The 20,517-nt window shown below is 33.5% G+C and overlaps 2 protein-coding genes across 2 annotated transcripts in view; both read left to right on the top strand.

Annotated features, from left to right (window-relative positions):
• The first annotated feature begins 1,820 nt into the window (after positions 1-1,820).
• Positions 1,821-9,426, top strand: LOC105204216. The gene is made up of 10 exons (XM_039452908.1): positions 1,821-4,422; positions 6,530-6,696; positions 6,784-6,999; positions 7,114-7,456; positions 7,541-7,624; positions 7,723-7,776; positions 7,881-8,116; positions 8,457-8,616; positions 9,122-9,221; positions 9,325-9,426. Exons 4-10 carry the CDS (start codon positions 7,180-7,182, stop codon positions 9,395-9,397), a joined length of 984 nt encoding a protein of 327 aa, XP_039308842.1. The 5' UTR covers positions 1,821-4,422; positions 6,530-6,696; positions 6,784-6,999; positions 7,114-7,179; the 3' UTR covers positions 9,398-9,426.
• Positions 9,427-17,627: 8,201 nt separating this feature from the next.
• Positions 17,628-20,517, top strand: part of LOC105197169 (FK506-binding protein 15) — a 264,070-nt gene continuing 261,180 nt past the window's right edge. Inside the window, exon 1 of the mRNA XM_039452428.1 lies at positions 17,628-18,329. The gene's annotated coding sequence lies outside the window, so the exon portion shown is untranslated. The remainder of the gene's footprint in view (positions 18,330-20,517) is intronic.

Raw genomic sequence — 20,517 nt, 5'->3', positions numbered from 1 at the left:
TTTCGACAAAGCAAAAGTAATTTCTTTTGTAGTTAGAGAATATACAATAGGAAAGTCAGTGTTGGAATCGAAAATTTTAGACGCTTGCCCTTGATATATAACGTTATAAGCATTGAAGTTACACGTGTCAACCGGTATCGGAGTCCAAAATACACTCGCTCCATCTTCATCGTTACATTTGTTTTTTGAAAATACGCATTGAACTCCTGAACGAAGCGCAATATAATCCGTTTTCGTCTTTACGGGTGCGTAATAATCTTGTAGCGTGATAGTGATAGAAGCCTCAACGAGAACGTGACTCCAAGTTCCGTAAGGATCCGAGTATTCGGTTCCATCGCAAGAACCGTCTATATTTGTACTACCAGCTAATGTAACGACTCGATAATCTGTAGAATTGGGAAGCAGTCCTACAACTTGGATCGAATTCGACAAACTAATGGACCCAGTTTCGTGTAAACGAGCACATGTATGCTGGTCCATTTCAAATAAATATTTTCTATGGCCTCCGCGCACCGCTGATATATGAGAATGCATTCCACAATAGAATATCTGACGATCAATTTCTATCTTGCAAGCGATTCTGTGTACTTGTGAATAATCAGCGATTTGAAATAACTGTATATATGTGGACGTTGAATTAGGTTTAGTATCTGGAATGTGGCATTCCTCTACATCCAAAAGTGATATAGTCGTTACATTAAAAGAGGCTCCTCCACAATCGTAGCCAAGGAGACCAGAAACCATTTTACAATGGAAAAGCGTCAAAAGTGCAACGATAAGCATCTGTATTAATGACATTTTCTTCATCAAAAATGTCACTAACTTGCTTATAAATTGAACTATGTTTTTGCGCACGGACGGTGGTCGACCGGGAAACAAGGGCGCGAAGGGTCGCAACGAAATTAGACTTGTTGTAGTGTTTAACAATATAAAAGAATATTTTATTAAAAATAATAACTGAATTATAATAGAGACCAGTACAGAACTAAAAAAACGCGCGAACGGACGTAACAGCAGAAATTATTACCCCCTTACGTGGTGAAAGGTCAGTATCTGGATAAGGCAAGGTTATGCCTATCAACCAAGTATTCTTGGTTGGTCCCAAGTTGTACTTGAGCCCGGTTTCTAGGTGGAGAGCGGGATCGGAGTCGGTCTATCGGCAAGAGCGCTTGCTAGAAACCCAGTGCGCTGAATTCCTTGTCCGGACCTGGGTACTCTTCTTCACGGAATAGCGGTCGGAAGAAAAGAACGCCGGTTGCCAAAATTTCTCGGCTTATATACCCGAATTTCGAGGTAACGGAGTAGGAGCGTGTGCGCGCGGAGATACTCAACGCGCGGATGCGTTTGTCTCGTGCATACGTGCTCCTGCCTCCCACTCTGTAACCCACGGATATAGCGGCGTGCTCTGTCGCGTATACCCGGTCTCGAGGTTCGATGAGATACGGAGAGCGGTCGGAGGTTCGACGGAGCCAGCATCCCCGCCACTCAAGATCGGATATACGCGACGGAGCACGCCGCTATATTCGTGGTAACGGAGTGGGAGCGTGTGCGCGCGGAGATACTCAATGCGCGGATGCGTTTGTCTCGTGCGTACGTGCTTCCGCCTCCCACTCTGTTACCCACGGATATGAAATACTATGAAATTTCTCATCCTATAATTTCTAAAAAATACTTTAACTTTCCTACATTTCACAGAAAATTATACAACAAAAAATCTTGGAAATTTTAAGATATTTTGTAATTAACATGTATAAAAAATTTTGAGCAAAAATGTCAACTTTTTGAGTATTTCTGAAAAATGTTTGTATAAAAAATCTAAGAAAATTATAAAATAATACAAAAATTGTAAAAATTTTTAATTAAAAACTATTAATATGATAACACGCGCCGCAGTTGATGAATCATTTCTTTAGACGCATTTCCGAACCACCCTGGAGGTATCGTCATGGCTCGTTTCGTTTTTTTTTTTTTTTGTGGAACGATCGCCAGTAGCCCTATGAAACCACAAAAATACGCGTGCTTAAAACATTTATTAAGCGCGATATGACTTCTCTTTACATGATCGCAGCCTGCCTGTCTTGTTAAAACGGAGGTGCCATCGCCGGGCACCGAGTCGGGGCTTATATTCCCGACTGGAGTGTACGGCAAAATACTGTACCTCTACAATGACGCCGGGCTCTACCTCTACAGAAATGGGCGGTGGAGGTAAAGGGCCCACCACACGAAGTGGTTCCACTATACGAGGTAGCCTCGGTCGTTGGGGTATCGATGGTGGCGGTGTAGTAAGCCACATCATCTTTAGCCGCGTTTGATGATCCGATGGCTGATTTAAATATCCGTTTCGTAAACTGGGTACGGCGGGACGTGGTCGTGTAACAGATGAGCTGCTGGAGGCTGCAGCTGAATTGGCGAGATCGTCCTCGCCAAATTCAACGAGTAAGTCGTCGATCTGTCTAAGGATATCCTCTTGCTCCATCGATAATCCAAATCGAAATGAAGCGTTCTCATGGTTTCGACTCTCTTCCGCCTTTGTTGGGGCGATTTTTCTCCTATTCGTGTTTATTTTATAATATAACAGAAAATAAGGCGGCGAAATAAGGCGGTGTTTATTTGGTTTCCCTTCTTCAACAGATAAGCGATGCCGACATTCCCTTTACATTTCTGCGTATCAATTTCTGCGTTTCAAACAGTTACTTTTTAGAATAGTCCGTATTACAAAAATAATTTTAATTTGATAATAATAAAAGGACAAGCTAGTTTATGTCAATAACAAATTAATGTAGAAAAAAAAGCAAAATTAATGAACAATATTACAATTTTAGTAGATCGTGAGTTTAAGTTTTAATTGATATTAAAAAATATCAATTATTGGAACAAGTTTCGATCAGACTTGATCTTCCTCAACCGACGGATATAAATCATTAGCTAATATTTTTGATTATTGTATTTGTTCCTTGCGCCTAATATTTGTATCTCAAAAATCTATATCTTTTTCTGTGTTTGAATATTAATCTTTCAATATTAAAGTTGTTTGTATGCGTTGAACAAAATACCACGGTATCTCACTCGCGGATCTCCTCGCTACGGCGAACATATGTATGTACATGCCTGGCTTTGAGGGTGCCGAAGGGTACCTGATGCCTATGCGTGTTTGTTATGTTTGTTAGCTTTCTGGGTCGTGTGTCTAGCGACAAGAATACATGATCGTTGCGCGCCTCGTCTCTAATTCCTTCCAAAATGTGTATACGCAACGGCAAAAATGTGTGTTTGTGTGTGTGTGTGTGTGTGTGTGTGTGTGTGTGTGTGTGTGCGTGTGCGTGTGCGTGTGTGTGTGTGTGTGTGTGTGTGTGTGTGTGTGTGTGTGGCAGCCGAGCGCCAACACCGAGGAACACCCTCGGTGTTGCCGCTCGGCTGCCACACACACATACAAAGCCACGCACGTACGTGTTTCGAGATGATAAAGGATATTTAGACTAAAGCGGAAAGTACACTCTTGCAGTGTTGCATAACCATATTTTTCTTAAATTTCTTATAGTCGTTTGTAACGTCAAAATATGAAGAAGTTTCTTACTTCACACAATATTGTGTTACGCTAATTACAGAGTAAATTGGTTTACCGTAGATAATATTAACATTTCTATAAATTTATCGAATAAAAATTATTTTTTAATACAGATTATTTTAAATATTATAGCTGCGAGCTAATCGCAATAAAAGAATATATTTTGTTAAATAAAATTCTTTCCGAGATTTTGTTCCGCGTGTTACATGCGCCGTGTACTATTAGGCAGTGAAAGAATTTCTTTATTTTACGATACTGTAATGTAGGCCCTTTTTTTGTCGAGCGTCGAGCCTGAGGACCGTCGTACGCTCGCCCGTCATGAGCGCTCACGCACACCATGATGCACGCAGTTTACTGATATACATTTATTTAAAGCATGGCGCTAGTTGGGTTATCTTTATTAATTGTTATAGACAAAAATGGTTCATACAAATAAATACTGCATTGCAATTTTGATTATTAATAGTATAACCGAGCGATTGATTCTTATATTAACCAGTTGTTACGTTCATCTGCTCTAGGAGTCAGGCTATAAGTTCCGAAACTCATCGGAAAAAAAAGGGTTGCAATCTACCCTGCTTAGGGTACTATAATTTGGTATTGTCGTGTAGGAGGACATGTGATTGGATGAAGCAAGAATTACCTGGCAATTCTTGAACCGAACATTGCTATAGAGAAAACTAAAGATCATTTCGGAGTTTGGTGCGCGTTTGTTTGACAGTTACGAGGATTACGATTTTTATCTCACCGTGCACAGTGGAGATTTGATATATCAAAAAAATATACATTATAGTGTGGAAGAAAAGCGATTTCCTCAAAACGCGACCGATACCATTCGCATTTAGTGCAATCATAAGTCTGTAAGTGCCAAAACTTAGTATAGTACTTAATAACGACCGCCTTAACGATTCCACGGCGATTTCGCGGCGACGACGGTGACGCTTCAGTATATTCATGCATTCAGTGAGATATAGTGTGTGTGTGTCCAGATATGAGTACATTATAAGGTGCGCGTAATATGTTCTTGATAATCAATGTGAGTTAGTCATATATATTACATGTTATATATTATTTTTTTTTTTATTATTACATGTTTACAAAGATGGTTAACTTAATATCTTTTTGAACTAAATTAACAGCATATAAATTTAATTTAGTTATGCTAAAGGTTGCATTAAGAAGAAACTTAATTAAAGTTATTTTAAAAATAAATTAACTTTAGTTGAAACAAAAGTTTTTTTTAAAAGAAATTTAATTTGTAATGAAGTAGCATGTCGTAACTTGTACATTACTGTAATATAAATATAACTAAATAATTATAATATGGAATGTTAAATAAATTTAATATTTTATTTGTAAATTAAAATTTTATAAAATGCTAAAGAAATTTTTTTTTCAAAGGCATGTATTTTTTATTTCATAATTACATAGCATTTTACATTTTATTTTAAAAATTGTTTTAAATTTTCTGAAAATTATATGCCATGTACAGCTTGGCTACTAATGTGTTTTCTCTCGTGGCAAAAGAATCATTTAGCGCGGAGAACTGCTGCGTGCGAGTGAGTTTCGTTTGTATTCTGTGAGTCACGTGCTAACTGCTGTCTCACTTTTGCGAACACTCGACGCACTCGCACGCAGCGATTCTTCACGTGCTGCCCGGGATCGTGCCCAAACGTCCGGGTTCTGATTATTAATAATCGGGATCAATACAATTACATATATATTAATACAACTAGTCCAATTATTATATTATAATTAGTATTTTAATTTACAAATAAAAGTATAACTATAATTAAAATGCTAAAGTGTTGTTAATTTTTTTCGCAAGAATTAATACATTAAACTATAAAAATAATAAAGTTAAAAAATATTAATATAAAATTAATCAAGTTTCAATTACATAACTTAAGATATATAAAACTCTTAATCAAGTTACACGTTATATAAAACTGTTTAACTTTTTACATTTAACTACCCCATCTTGCATATTCAGTAATGTATTAATTACATTAAAATAAAGAAAAAAATTACGATTCTAACTCACGTTGCTCATCAAGAAAAAAATTACGCGCGCGCTTTATTTTACTCATGTGGACTTATACCTGAATTGTCGCCAACTTGCTCCGCTCAGGCGAGAAGCAGACAAACAATTGTATATGTTCGACTTCTTTTGCTAGCCGACGTTGCTCGAAATACGAGTATTAACCATAGACATAGGATCTGTAGATCTGTTTTCTGTTTTCTTTTTTTCTCTAAAGCATGCTATCTCTTTCTAGTTATTTCTCTTATAGTTGCTTTTCTGATGTGCTGATCGGTTCTCATTCAGCGCTTACTTCATCAGCAGTTGTCATTGTGAAGATCGCATATTCTTTAATGACAAATTTTTTTAATAGGATTATATTTTATCGATATATTGTATGTAAGATTATATTTTACATTATACGCAACATTATAATTTTTAATAATTTAATCGTAAAATGTAAAAATTGTAAAAGAATGTATGTCTATATGAAAAACAATATTTGTTTTTTATTTCGTATAAATTTAAATTATAAATAAAACAAAAAATTTATTTGATAATTCATATTATAATTGTTTTGTTATTTAGAATGCAATTTCAAAAAATTACGATGTTTTAATTTTATATACATAATGATTTTCAAAATTAAATTTTATTTTAACTTAAGTTAATTTAATGAAACTTGTTAATTTAATATAACTTGTATGAAAAATTATGTAATATGAAAAACTTTGTAGCGCGCGCCTGTTTTGTTTAGCCTTTACAAAATCTATAAAAAAATTTTTAGTAACAAATATTCCGATAGCTCCCTTATTGTCACAGTAGATCTTGATTGGATTTTTAATTATGTAGTTATAATTCTTTGGTTAATTTACGTACTTTCGATTTAATTGTTGAGTATACTACTCTGTTGGTTGTTTCTCACTTTACCATATATGTTATTGCAGCATCTTCAAGCAGTAACATATATCTAGTGGCCGTCTGGACAGCCGCAAAATTTTCATCACAGTAACTAAATATTGCCTGATTACCATCCCTTTTGTATAGTAGGACTGCATCAGTTGTCCCTCGCAATATCTCAACACGTTTTATAGCTGACCGATTATCTATCAAGGTATTGTGTAGTATTTTAAAACACGATGAGTTAAACATTTAAAAAAACAGTGTGAAGAAACCTTTTGATTAAGTTCCTTTGTTTTAGTTTTAGATAGCATTTCACGTTGTGCAGTTTAACGACGGGTTAGCCCTTGTGCCAACAATTTGGTTATCCAAATCAAAAACCAATTGTTTTTATCCTATGGGATATACCGACAAAAAAAATTAAACCGAGCAATACAAACTGCAGAACAACCAAAATTGAAAAATTTGTCCGCCAAATGGGTTTTGCACGACGTCATTAGATATTTTTCAGCTGCAGGTATTTCATCAATTACAATTTTTAATAAATGCAGTATTTGTTAATAGTTGTCCCCTTGTGTATATTTTGTGTATATAATTATGATTTTTATGAAGATAACTATTTTTATTGCAGATACATTTGAAAAAGGGATGGAGAAATTGAAATTTGCCGAGGATATATCAGACTTAGAATCTGAAAATGAAAATATTAAAAAAAGTCGCCATTCTAGACATGTTGTCAATTTCGAAGATACAGTCGATGAGAGCAGCTCGGAAAATAATGATGAACCATGTACAAAAAAAAAAGTTGCTCGAGAATTTTCCGGACGACTCGGAATTTACTATCACAAACACCGTGCATACAAGAAAAATAGCAAAATATCCAACTGTCTTGGCGACCTTTGACTGCCCAGTTCTAACCGACAATGCAATAATACATAATAATACGATTAAAAAAAATGGACATGACGTTAATAGTAAGTTTTTTAATTATAAATATATATGAAATATGACATAATAATATAATTAATATATGATTTAAATTTCTTTTTTAATTTAAGAAACGAAATCCGCAGTATTTGAAAAAGTGGTTGTAGTAGAGCAAAATAAATTGCCATATGAACACACCAAATCTGCTATGAACAGTAAGTTTATAATTATTTTATAACTTAAACATTTCAAGAATAATATTTGCAATGCCCATATTGTACATTTAATCTTATAAAATTTTATTTAATTTCAGACAAAGAACAATCTGCAGTACAAACTTCTGAAAATCAACCTATAGATTTTAATAGTAAGTTTTTATTTTTTATTTATAATTATAACTATACATACACACATAAGATAATTATAAATACACACATACATACATAAAAATCATAAAACTTTACATTTCAGGAGCATTTTCGGAAATTTTTAGAAAACTAAATAAATTAATGCAAGAGATACAAGCAATCAAAGAAGATGTCGCAGAAATAAAACAAAAATTTAATAATGATTCTAAGCACAACACTACAAATTTAAATTTAACAAATCGAGAAATAATAGACGGGAAAAAAATTTACATCGAAACGTTGGAGGAAATGAATAAAATGGAGATTGAGCTAGAAAACCCTGAATTCTTCCAGAAAGTTGTAAGGGCATGATAGTTTCCATATATATAGTAATTTTTAAATAAGTTAAAACATTTTAATTTTTATCAAAATTATATTATTGTTACCGTTATTAATATTTATTATTACTATGACACAATTATTAAGGGCCAGTTTAATAACCTCAGGTTAATTTAATTGATTGATTATAATTAAATCTATGAATTGAAATTGACCGATCACATTTAAATTGTCGTTAAGTAAATAATCAATTATAGTTGGCAATGTATATCGATCGTTTAAGTTAATTCGGAGATTATGAAACTGAGCATAAACTTATAATTATAAATATGTCATTTTTAATAAGAACTTTTTGTTTCAGGGTACAGCTCTTTATCAGATTGGCGGCGACTGTGTCAAAAACATTACCCGCAACGTTTTATTTCAATTAATGTCTAACGAAATTGCAGCGGAGTTTAGTTGGGCAGGAATTAGAGGAAAAAAAGGTTTCAAAGATTTGAACCTGACAAAACTAGTTCAAGGTAAATTATAAAGCTATGCATGTGATATTTTGCAATTTGAAGGATTATTGTAGATGGCTGATTGATCGACGCCACAGTCTAGTATAGCTATAAAATAATATAGCTAGACTATGGCGTCGGTAAGTCAGCCACCTACTATGACCCTTCGAATCACTGCATCACACATACAATTCTGTAAAGTACACCCAAGGACTTTGATTCTGTCCATGGGGAAATTTTCCAAACTGAGAAGTCACCACTTTCTACATACTCGCAGTTCATGATTAATAAAACGACTAGAGCTTATTGGTCGTTACGTTAATCATAAACTGTAAGTATGTAGAAAGATAGCGACTTCTCAGTTTGGAAAATTTCCCCATGGACAGAATCAAATTCCATGGGTGTACGTTAGTATTTAAATACAGAAAATATTTTTAAATTTGCTGCACAAGTAATTTGTTAAATATTTTATTTTAATTTTATATAATTAACAAATGTAATATTATACAGCATATATTTTTTATAGTTGTGGTGCAGAGTCAAAGAACAAATAGTTTGGAGACAGAAATAGATATCATTATTGGAAAATGGCTAGTTCAAGCCCCATTAAGATGCAAAAGAGAAAAGTTTGTATACTTTTATATCTATATATTTTTTATAATACTAATACTAAAAAAATAAGTATATAATTTTTGGAAAATATACAATTTTCTTAATTTCTTGTTTCAGAGCAAAAACCAACAGACCATCAACGTCAAAAAGTAAAACAACTGATGATGGCACCCATGATGATGACATTTAAAAACAAATTAAAGACAAATTAAAAAAAAAATGATACTTTAATGATTTTTATAGTAAATATATATTTGCATTTAATAAATATTTCATAAATACTATTCGAATAAATATTTATTAAAATTTAGATATTTTTTCCCTCACTAATAGCATGTGAAATATTTCAGTTACGCGTCAGTTGCGAAACGATGTTACGTATCTGACACATTGCAATAAGCTCACAGAAATTATGTCTGTTACGCAACAAGATTTCGCTTCCGTTACGTATTTACATTTCATGTTATGAACGCGACGATTGAAACCATTTCGCGCGGTAACGGATACGTGTCCGTTTGATATCGAATACATATCTGCAATGATAACCATTGTTATCATCAGGTGACGGTTAGGTTTCTGAAACTAAACGGAAATATATCCCTTGCGGTTTATGCTGTGAGGGTATATATATATATATATACACATATATACAGGGTGATTCAGAACGACCCATGTGTCCCTGTAAAGACGTATTCTTGAATAAATTCTGAGACGATTTTTCCTGTACGAAAATTTTGTCCGACGCTTAATTTTTAAATAATAAGGGGATAAAGTTAGCGAATCACGGGCCGTGTACACATGGTAGACAAAGGCGCCGCAACTCACCGTCCGACGCGGGCGCTTACTCGTGTCGGACGGTGAGTTGCGGCGCCTTTGTCTACCATGTGTACACGGCCCGTGATTCGCTAACTTTATCCCCTTATTATTTAAAAATTAAGCGTCGGACAAAATTTTCGTACAGGACAAATCGTCTCAGAATTTATTCAAGAATACGTCTTTACAGGGACACATGGGTCGTTCTGAATCACCCTGTATATATATATATATATATATATATATATATATATATATATATATATATATATACACCCTAGTAGCATTTTCTAGCATTTTTTGCAGGACAGAATCTGCGTGCAGTTAATTGCAGTAGAATTGAGTCAGATGTGCAGAAGATTATTTCCAAAAGAGCCATGCTGGCAGATTGCTAGCAGACTGCTTCAATATTCGTGCACTGTACTTGTATATAAACTGCTTGCAAAAACTTGGTACAGATATTGAGCTATCTTGAAGCAGATTCTTTCCGCAACAGCAGTCTGTAAGCAGTCTAGCAAAGTTCTTCAGCAGAATGACATAAGATTCTTTTAACAGAGGTAGTGCGCAGATCTTGTGCAAATATTGCACAAATATGATCTGCAGATTTCTGTAAGTTTCTTACAACAGAAATAGCGCGCAGATCTTGTACAGATATTGCACGAATATGATCTGCTGATTTCTGCAAGTTTCTTACAACAGAAATGACGCGCAGATCTTGTGCAGATATTGTACAGATTCTGCTTAATCAGCAGCAGAAAGATCTATTGCCGCCGCTAGGTGGCCACGCCGCGGAAGATCTTCACGTGAGTCGAGTCAGTCGAGTGCGACCACATTGTTATATCTAGGCGTCACCGCAGTCGATTTCTCAGCTCATACTCCAATGAGATTTTTATGAGCTCCGTGTTGTAACCTCGAGACGAATACTCGCTCTTATTTTTTTTAAACATGATGTGTATGAACGCTGTTTTACATAAAATTTTATATTTTTACATGTAAATAACAATTTGTATTGTTATTTAATCTTGTACATAAATGAAATGTTTAATTTAAATTTAATCTGTTTTTAATCCATTTTAAGATTATACTAAAATATTCTGGTGAAAAAATTTTACAAATCATGCAGCAGATATATATACAAATTTCTTGCAAGAATTTGACTGCAGAATCTTTCAGAAGAATTGAACAGAATGATGAAGCAGATCATAACGTCCTGTTGGCAGAATCTTTTAAGAATCTACTGCAAGATTTACAGCAGTCTTGCAGAAAATTGCTACTAGGGTATGTAGCAAATATCTTGAAAGACTGTTGCTCGATTTACAGCAGATACATTCAAGTTTCTTGCAAGAATCTGCCAACAGAGATATGTGCAAGTTTCTTGCAAGTTTCTTACAAGAATCTGATTGCAGAATTTTTCAAAAGAATTGAACAGAATGAGGAAGCAGATCATAACGTCTTGGCAGAATCTTTCAAGAACCTGCTGCAAGATTAACAGCAGTCTTGCAGAAAATTGCTACTAGGGTGTATATATATATATATATATATATATATACATATATATATGTGCTTGTTTTATTCCGGCTTTTCTCTTAATTGGCTTTATTGATCTCAAAATCCTTTTACACGATTAAAGTAGTGACAAAAATATTTGCCGGAAACTATAATTCAATACAAAAAACAAAAATTGATTAAAAAGTTATAGTTTAATTATCGGCAGCTGCAGCCGACTCGTGACAACATGTGCCTCATATAAAAGTTTTAGACTTGGTATGTATAAAATAAGTAGTTTACGGCAAGTAGAATAAATGAAAGAACAATACGACACTTGCAGAATGATCTTAGAAGTTCTAGTATAAGAGAAAAGCCTGAATAAAATTTGTTTATGTAATTTTCACATATATTGATGCGAAGAGCATAAATTGCGTTCATGGTAGTTCAGAAATCCTGCATTAGAGGCGCTAAAGTTCAAAAAACAAAGAAAGATGAGTGCGTTTGACAAAGAGCGCTAGCCTATTTCCCTTACTCTTTGCCTCACGTGCGACCCACAGTTCGTAGAAGAAAAATCTGAAGTACCGACGTCGAGTAAGTTTCACCGTCAGTCCATCATCGCCTTAATGTTTCTGCAATCTTCCAGCAATGTTGCAGCAATGTTTCGCAATCAAAATGCAATATTACAATGTTTCAATGAAATCATTCTGCAATGTTCCTGCAATCTCTCTGTGCTGTATGAGTATGAGGGATCGGTTTACAGCGATCACGGAGGTCAAGCAACGTTCACGGAGGTCAAGCAACGTTCACTGGAGTCGCGATTTGGATGGGTAACGGCTTGGAAATTTCCGAGAAAAAATTCTCAAAATTTTTTTTGCAAAAAATGTTTTTTAAAATGTTACAAAAATATTGTTTTGTTCATTGGAATTATGTGGTGTAATAATATTTATGTGAATATTTTGGAAAAATTCATAACATTGCAATGTTGCTAGGATGTTTTGATGCAATATTTCAAAAGGCGGACATCTTAATATTGCTGCAGCCTTCCAATAATGTTGCAGCAATGTTTCTCAATTAATATGCAATATTGTAATGTTTCAATGAAATCATTCTGCAATGTTCCTGCAATCTCTCTGTGCTGTACAGGTATTTTATTTAACATTAAGAAAACTGTTTTTGACAATATTAAAGTGAATATTTATAAATATATAAAATTGTTACTCAGGTACTATATTGTATTATTGCTGCAATATTGCTTTGCAATATTTCACAGGGCGGATATTTTATAATTGCTGCAATATTGCAGCAACGTTGCAGCAATATTTTGCAACGGTCCTGTAATGTTGCGATCTTGCAAAAAAAGATTTCTGCAACATTGCTGCAATATTTCTGTGCTGTATGGGAGCAGTGAATTTTGGAATGCAGGCAGGGTTGGGCAAGTAAAATACGGGTGACACTCTTTTGGACACAGCACGATTGGACACCAACCAATCATCTTGACTTATCTAACCAAACCAACGGAAAAACTCTAGGTATCGGCCGCTGTGAGTGGTGGTGTCCAATCGTGCGCACCCCGTAAAATACTCTATGTAAATTACATGATTTTATACGTGGTGTAAAATACTAGGTATTTTACGCCTTTAGTTTTGTACATACTGTAAAATACATTGAAAGCCGCCATTTTGATTTAAATAATACCTACAGTTTTAAGGGTCTCGCACATGAAATGCATAACATAACATAAGCACAACATAAAACCGATGGACCAATGAGCATTCAACACAAAGTCGCCATATTGATTTACATAAGATTTTCATTGGTCCAGATGCCTTATGCTACACTTATGCTCTGTTATGCATTTCATGTGCGAGACTTTTTATTCGCCAATTTTTACAGTTGCATAAACGAAATGATTTTAAACTGTAAAATCAGTTTGGCGCAGGTTACGCAGTTGGCGCAGGTTACGCCTCATGGGAAACCGGCTTAATATCTCTAATAAAGAGAAGGGTAAGTAATATAGAACTATTCAAAATGAATTCCGATCGTAATTATTTTGTTTTCAGAGAATATAATAAAAATTTAAAGAAAAAATTAAATAATTTTGATCAGAATTTATTCCGAAATCTGAATAGCTTTACAATGTCGAAATTAGATTTATGCAAACTTATGCGGAGTCTACAATGCAGTCATTAAGATGTTACGACTCTGCGATTGACCAATCACAGAAGAAAAATGATATATTTTCTTCTTTGATTGGTCCGTCGCAACGTCGTAATATCGTAACGACTGTTTTGTAGACGACGCATTATGCAGGGTCTACAATGCAGGGTGTATTCCGAAAGTTCTATTAAAAATAGTTTTTTTAATCATAAACTTGGTAGCACTGTAACTAACTATGCTGTGTTCCGTAATGTAAGTTGCATTTGTGATTATTGTTGGTTTGCAAAATATTATTTACTGATAATAATTTTGATTTTAAAATAGGAATTGAAGAACACAAGAACTTCCAAAGATTGAAAATTAACTGCAAAGTTTGTTGTAGGATAAATTTTTTGATATTGCCAATATTGATATTATTATTTTATAATCACTTACACTTATTTAATTTGGTTTGAAATAAGTATGAAATTATATTATAATAGTATTTAATAAAAGTTTATTATTTATAAGCATGCCAGCTGAGCTACTGTAGTCTCTTCAACTATTTAAACAGAATTAATTCTATCATGCACTATTAGAGCACACAAACGGATATAATGTAATTTACTTAAAATTAATAATTTAAAATTAATCAAAACTTGCAATTTTTAGCTTCACGGAATTTTTGGAAATCCATCTTTTGTTTAATTATTATTTTAAAATAAAAATTATTGTTAGTAATTATTATTTTAATAATACATGATTATAATTATTTTAATAAATTATACGTCATTAAAATTATTTTATAAATAATTAAATTACAAGAAATTAAATTTATTTCTCCAATGGTCTCTGCAAGCTAACAAAAACACAAACTCAACTTTTATTACGGCGTAGTTAATTACAGCGTTACCAACTTTATTATTAAAAGAGATATTTTCGATAGAACTTTCGGAATACACCCGCAGTCGCACGGTTGTAATACTGCAACCGACCAATCGGAAAAGAAAGCATTATATTATTTATATATTACGCAAAAATGCAAAACTAATTTATCTGTCATGGTGTCATAATGCTGCATTTTTATTACAGATCCCTTTAAACGCGTAGTTTACATTTTATACATATTTTACGTAATATACATGTATATTATGTATAATGTAAAAAACCTTAAAATGTCAAATTAGAGTCCCTAGAAGTAGAGAGTCTGGACATCTCGGGGTTCCACGTGATTGGATACACGTGATTGTGCACCTAAAATGGCAGCACCAATACGGATCCCTATTTAATCCTCTTTAGCCAATGCGATAACAGCATACAACACGTTCAAGTGCACACAACGATAAACATATACACACATAAAGCTCACGTACATACACTGACATAGGCTGTGTTCCGTTTTTACTGGCAGTGCAGTAAATGTGACGTCATGACAGTACACTGTCACAACTGTTCCAATATTACTGCATTACTGCCAGCACTGCTATAGCATCGTATTTCGGAACAGCATAGTAGCCATATTGCACTGTAGCTACCTCACCTTGGAAGCTGCAGTAATCACAGTGGCAATATGGCTACCATTCATGACGTCATTGATGTTACTAGATGCTGTCGCAGTGCGCTGCGTACCAATAACGGAACGGATTTTTCACCACTGCCAGTACTGGCAGTTATATCGGAACACAGCCATAATCATCACCGACATTTTAGGAACAGGGGGTCTATCATGGCTGTGTTCCGATATTAACTGCCAGTACTGAAAATGTATAGTATATGTGACGTGAACTATAAATTTTCAGTACTGCCAGTAAAAACGGAACACAGCCTATGTAACATTTCCCCTAGGGCGGAAACGTGAAAAGTGAAAAGTTTCACGTGAACTGCACGATCATGTACGATTCCACGGAATCATGTACGATTCCACGGAATCATGTAACTCACTCATGAGCGGAAATATGAACTTTTTCACGTGAACTTTTTCGCCATCAGCCGTGATGGCGAAAAGGTGAAAATTTAGGGAATTAATAAATTGTATGTATTTTGAAATAAGAATGAAAGTGTGGTAACAGTTTGAAGAGGTATTATTGAAGAGGTTAACCTTTTTGGTATTGCATTGCGTTGATAGGATAAAATACATAAATAAAAATAATGCTTTTGTGATGTAATTAGATTTGATATTTATATTTGACAAATTGATATTTTGATAATTATATAGAATGAGGTTTCATCAAATGCAAATTTAGATAAAAATATACTTTAAACGCGTTTTGATACACAATGATATAAGAAAGGTGCGTCTTGTGAAATAGAATATTAATCAATCATGTAAGTGTTTATAACTTATAAATTTGGAAAATACATGTGTGAGCGGAGAATTCAGTTTTGATCAAGGTCGTATTCTAAATTATTCAATATTTTTTAATTAAACAAAGTTAAATTTAATGACTAATGAAATTAATTTACTTTAAAATTTGCACACATAAAAAACTAATTAAAATTAATTTTGAAAAACAATGTTTGAATTAAATTACAATGTAATTTTGAGTATTAGATTACTACATAATAAAATAGTTGTTACAATATATGGATCATTAAAAATAAATGTAATATATATTATATTTGTAAATTAAGTTTATGCAATATAACTAAGAAATATTGCTATTTATTTATGAATATTTTTTTTACAATTTTTTTTATATAATAAAATTTTTACAGTAGAAGTTATACTGTAAAAGCAGGTAGAAACTTTTTTCACGATCGCTTGATAGTTGCAATGATAGAATCTCTAATGGTGAATTTCGGATCCTAAACTAAACTTCCGCGCATTATTCATACATAATCGCTATGTGTGAAAAGATTCACGTGAACTCTCTATGAGTGAAAAATGAAAAATGAAAAGTGAAAAGTGAAACGTGAAAAGTGAAAAGTGAAACGTGAAAAGTTCCACGTGAAATTACATGATTGACCCCCAGATGTCCAGACTCTCTACTTCTAGGGACTCTATGTCAAATGACTCAACCCTGCCATCTGAACATCCCTACTTCGCGCATTGCAGTTAAGGGCCTCGCACATGAAATGCATAACATAACATAAGCACTAACATAAGCTCGATGAACCAATGAGCATCCAGCATAAAGTCACCATATTGATTTACATAAGATTCCCATTGGTCCAGAGGCCTTATGCTACGTTTATGCTCTGTTATGACCTCTGCGCCGCCAGCTGTCAGACTAACAGATATAACAATTTTGAAAGTGCCATTCGTTTGCTAGTGTTTGCATGTTTTTTTTGTTTTATTTGCATATTAATTAGTTTAAATAAAAAATTGAAATTAAAATTTGGACAAATTTGGACAAGTAAAAAGCCGTTTTAGCCTTTACCTTGTGATTTTCTAAATAATTTAGTGTTAAATCGTTTGCTAGTTCTGAATATATAAGTATTATTTTAATTATATCGATAAATAATGTAATAATTTATTTATTAATAAATGGGATTTCTATAGTAACTTTAGCCTTAGTAACTTTCTAGGTGATCGAGTCACCTAGAAAGTTACTAGGACTAAAGTTACTATAGAAATCCCATTTATTAATAAATAAATTATTACATTATTTATCGATATAATTAAAATAATACTTATATATTACTATAGAAATCCCATTTATTAATAAATTAATTATTAGATTATTTATTGATATAATTAGAATAATACTTGTATATTCGTAACTAGCAAACGACTAGCAAACAATTCGACACTGAATTATTCAGGAAATCACGAGATAAAGGTTAAAACAGCTTTTTACATGTCCAAATTTTAATTTCAATATTTTGTTTAAACTAATTAATATGCAAACAAAACAAAAAAACATGCAAACACTAGCAAACGATTAGCAAACGAATGGCACCTTCAAAATTGTTATATCTGTTAGTCCGACAGCTGGCGGCGCGGAGGTTCTGTTATGCACTTCATGTGCGAGGCCCTTAAGTATTTCAGTATAGGTTAAATTATAGTATACTGTTTGCAGCACATGCCAAGCGACACAAGGTGACAAGTGTAATCGATGTCCGGTGTATTTCGAGACGCAGATTCCGATTACGAGTCGCGAGTGTAGGTTTTCGTAATGTGTGCATGGTGTTTATCGCTGTTGTTCGCGGTAGATTCACACAGCCGGGATTGTTTGAGTTGCTACTTGGCCGCGTACCAGTAAGCGTGCAATAGAGCGAAAAAGCGCGGTTAGGATTGCTGACGCAATCCTCCTTAATTTTTGCGCAATCATATCCTGTATTCCCATTTATTGTTTTGTATTCCACATACTAATTCTGTTTAATGGCCAAATCGTCCCCCTCCCCCTTCCTGATTATTGCGGACGGGTGCCAAATTAAAGAAAGAAGAAGAAGAAGCCGGGATTATTCTGACAGAGACGAGAACTGATTCGGAATCATAATAAGGGAAGGGTCGGATCGAATCGCGACTGTTGCTGGGCACTTGATGGATTCAGGTTCCTTCGATGTCATTTTGTTATTTCCAACTTACATTATTGTTTACGTGTGGCTTCTATTTGTATAATAATAATTGGCTATTATATGTTGGCTATGGATAAGGAAACTAGCTACATTGATCACTTATATCGGATATCTTGTACGAAGTCTCGAAGATTTGCATCTTTATGATATTGGATTTAACCAAGGTTGGTTAAGTTGATAAGTTTTTTTAACTAAGGAATCGATTTTGTAATCTTAACAATGTCGTTATAGTATTATTGCGCAGCTATTACATACAAAAAACTAGCATAATGACATCAGTAAAGTTACAGAAACGACTCCTAAATTAAATTAAAGTTAATAAGTTATAAAATTTAACAAAATAAGCTAACTTTATTCTCTACAGACATCGTGAGTTTTATGAGAGATGATTATTCGATCTATAATTATTTGGCCTCAATTTTGGACACATACAAAAATAGTATAGCGAATTCAGTCACCTGTACTAGTGTACATATACTGAGTGCAAATTTTTTCAGTGTAACGTATTCGATTGACACCCTCTGTTTGGTCCACTGCACTCGTCCTATTCGGTTATATTGCATTGTAATAGTGCACACTTTATGATGTGTTTAATGATTGTCGCATTACACTAGCACTGTGTAGCACTGACTTTATATTTGGATTTACAAAGCAAACTAACGAATGCATAAATTTATTGCACGGCCAATTTTGGCAGTGCAATTTTTTGTTACTAGTGAAAAACAACAGGTTAAAAGATTAAAATGGAATTTAATTGATTTATATTATTAATGAAATACTAGAAAATAATAGGACCGACGACGAGGTGGTAAATTTTATAGTTGCTAATTATATTAAAAATAAGACTAAAAGTAAAAAATTATATTAATGTTATAAATGAGTAATCTGATAAAGAAGTAATAAATTTATATTAAATTTAAATATTTAAATATATACATTATAAAAATACTAAGGTATTTTTTTTAAGTACTTTCTTTTACACCTGATTTAATATATTTATATAATAGTATATAATATTTAGTTTCAAAGAAATTTTTATTTGGAACAAAGCACGTATTTAAAATTAAAAAATTTATATGAAGAATCGGAGTTTTATCCAAATAATATTAATAATCACATATCAAATGATGCAAAAATACTGGCTTTTTTGTGGCAATAAAATTTTTATAAAAATATACACAACACATACATATGTCTATATAAGTATTATATTTATTTCAATGTTGTAAAAACATAAACAAAGAGAAATATATAGATGTATTAATTGTACTTATATGTATTATAATATCTCAGCAAACACTAAATTACAGTGTATTAGCTGTTTCATTTTCTACTTTGCATAAAACACGAGTTCTGTTTTATATTATTTGTTTTCATTTAATATAAAATGTTTAAAATTTACGCTTATTTTACATGTATATATTTTGCACTTTACGTTTTAGCGTAGCTTGCTACCATTGGAATTCTGGACAGTTACAGTGTTGTATCACATTGGGTGTTGCACTGGGAAAGGTTAATGCGGATCGGACTTACTCGTACAGTTCAATACAACATGAATTCAGTGTAAATCGACGGAATGCGCTGTAGATCTAGGCTGTGTTCCGAAATTCATTGTAAGTAACTGAAGTACTAAAAATCTAGTTTATGCCACGTATACTATAGCTTTTTAGTACTAGCAGTCAATTTCGGAACGCAGCCCTAGTTTACACCAAGCATTTGATACGCGTACTAACTAGTAATTTTCTATTAAATTATCTTAATTTAAGCAATGAATTTAAAGAACAGTATTGTTACGACTGGGTGGGTCGTCTCGTATTTGCGCACGAATGCTCTATAATAACGCGCGCTCACGGAATAAGAAGACAAACTTAATAAAAATAACTTTAATGTAAATACATGACAGCATGTTTGAAAGATCAAGACCATGACAACAACTGTTGACAGAGAACGATCTTTTTCTGTCGCGCTTATCGATCGCCTCGCGCGAATCGATATTAGACGCTTCCTCAAGGCGGCCACGCAACACTGCCCTCCTTTTTCAAAGTTGTTCCGACAACTAACTCAGAGGGTTTCCGAAAAATCTTCATAACTTCTTGCTCGTTCATACTTTTCACCTTGAGTCTTGCGCGCTTCTTTCTTTATTCTTTGGACAAGAAAGGGAGAGAAATAAGTTTTTGAGGACCCAACGCTTTTAAAGCTCCCTATGTCCCCGTCTCAGCATTTGCTTTCAGGCTCTCGGAAAAACCTCGATTTAAAAACCGGGGCGAGGCGGTCTTTAGAAAATCGAAGAAATCAAACTTCGCAAAAGATGAAACCCTAGTTTACATCAAGCACTTGATAAGCATAATAACT

Source organism: Solenopsis invicta, chromosome 8 (assembly GCF_016802725.1).
Source record: "Solenopsis invicta isolate M01_SB chromosome 8, UNIL_Sinv_3.0, whole genome shotgun sequence".
Classification (NCBI taxonomy): Eukaryota; Metazoa; Arthropoda; class Insecta; order Hymenoptera; family Formicidae; genus Solenopsis; species Solenopsis invicta.
This window is presented reverse-complemented; position numbering and strand designations above follow the sequence as displayed.

Coding starts and splice junctions, on each gene's coding strand:
- LOC105204216 (XM_039452908.1), top strand. CDS start 7,180: ATGAAAATATTAAAAAAAGTCGCCATTCTAGACATGTTGTCAATTTCG. Junction 8,117..8,456: donor CTGAATTCTTCCAGAAAGTT/GTAAGGGCATGA, acceptor TTTTTGTTTCAG/GGTACAGCTCTTTATCAGAT. Junction 9,222..9,324: donor TTAAGATGCAAAAGAGAAAA/GTTTGTATACTT, acceptor TTCTTGTTTCAG/AGCAAAAACCAACAGACCAT.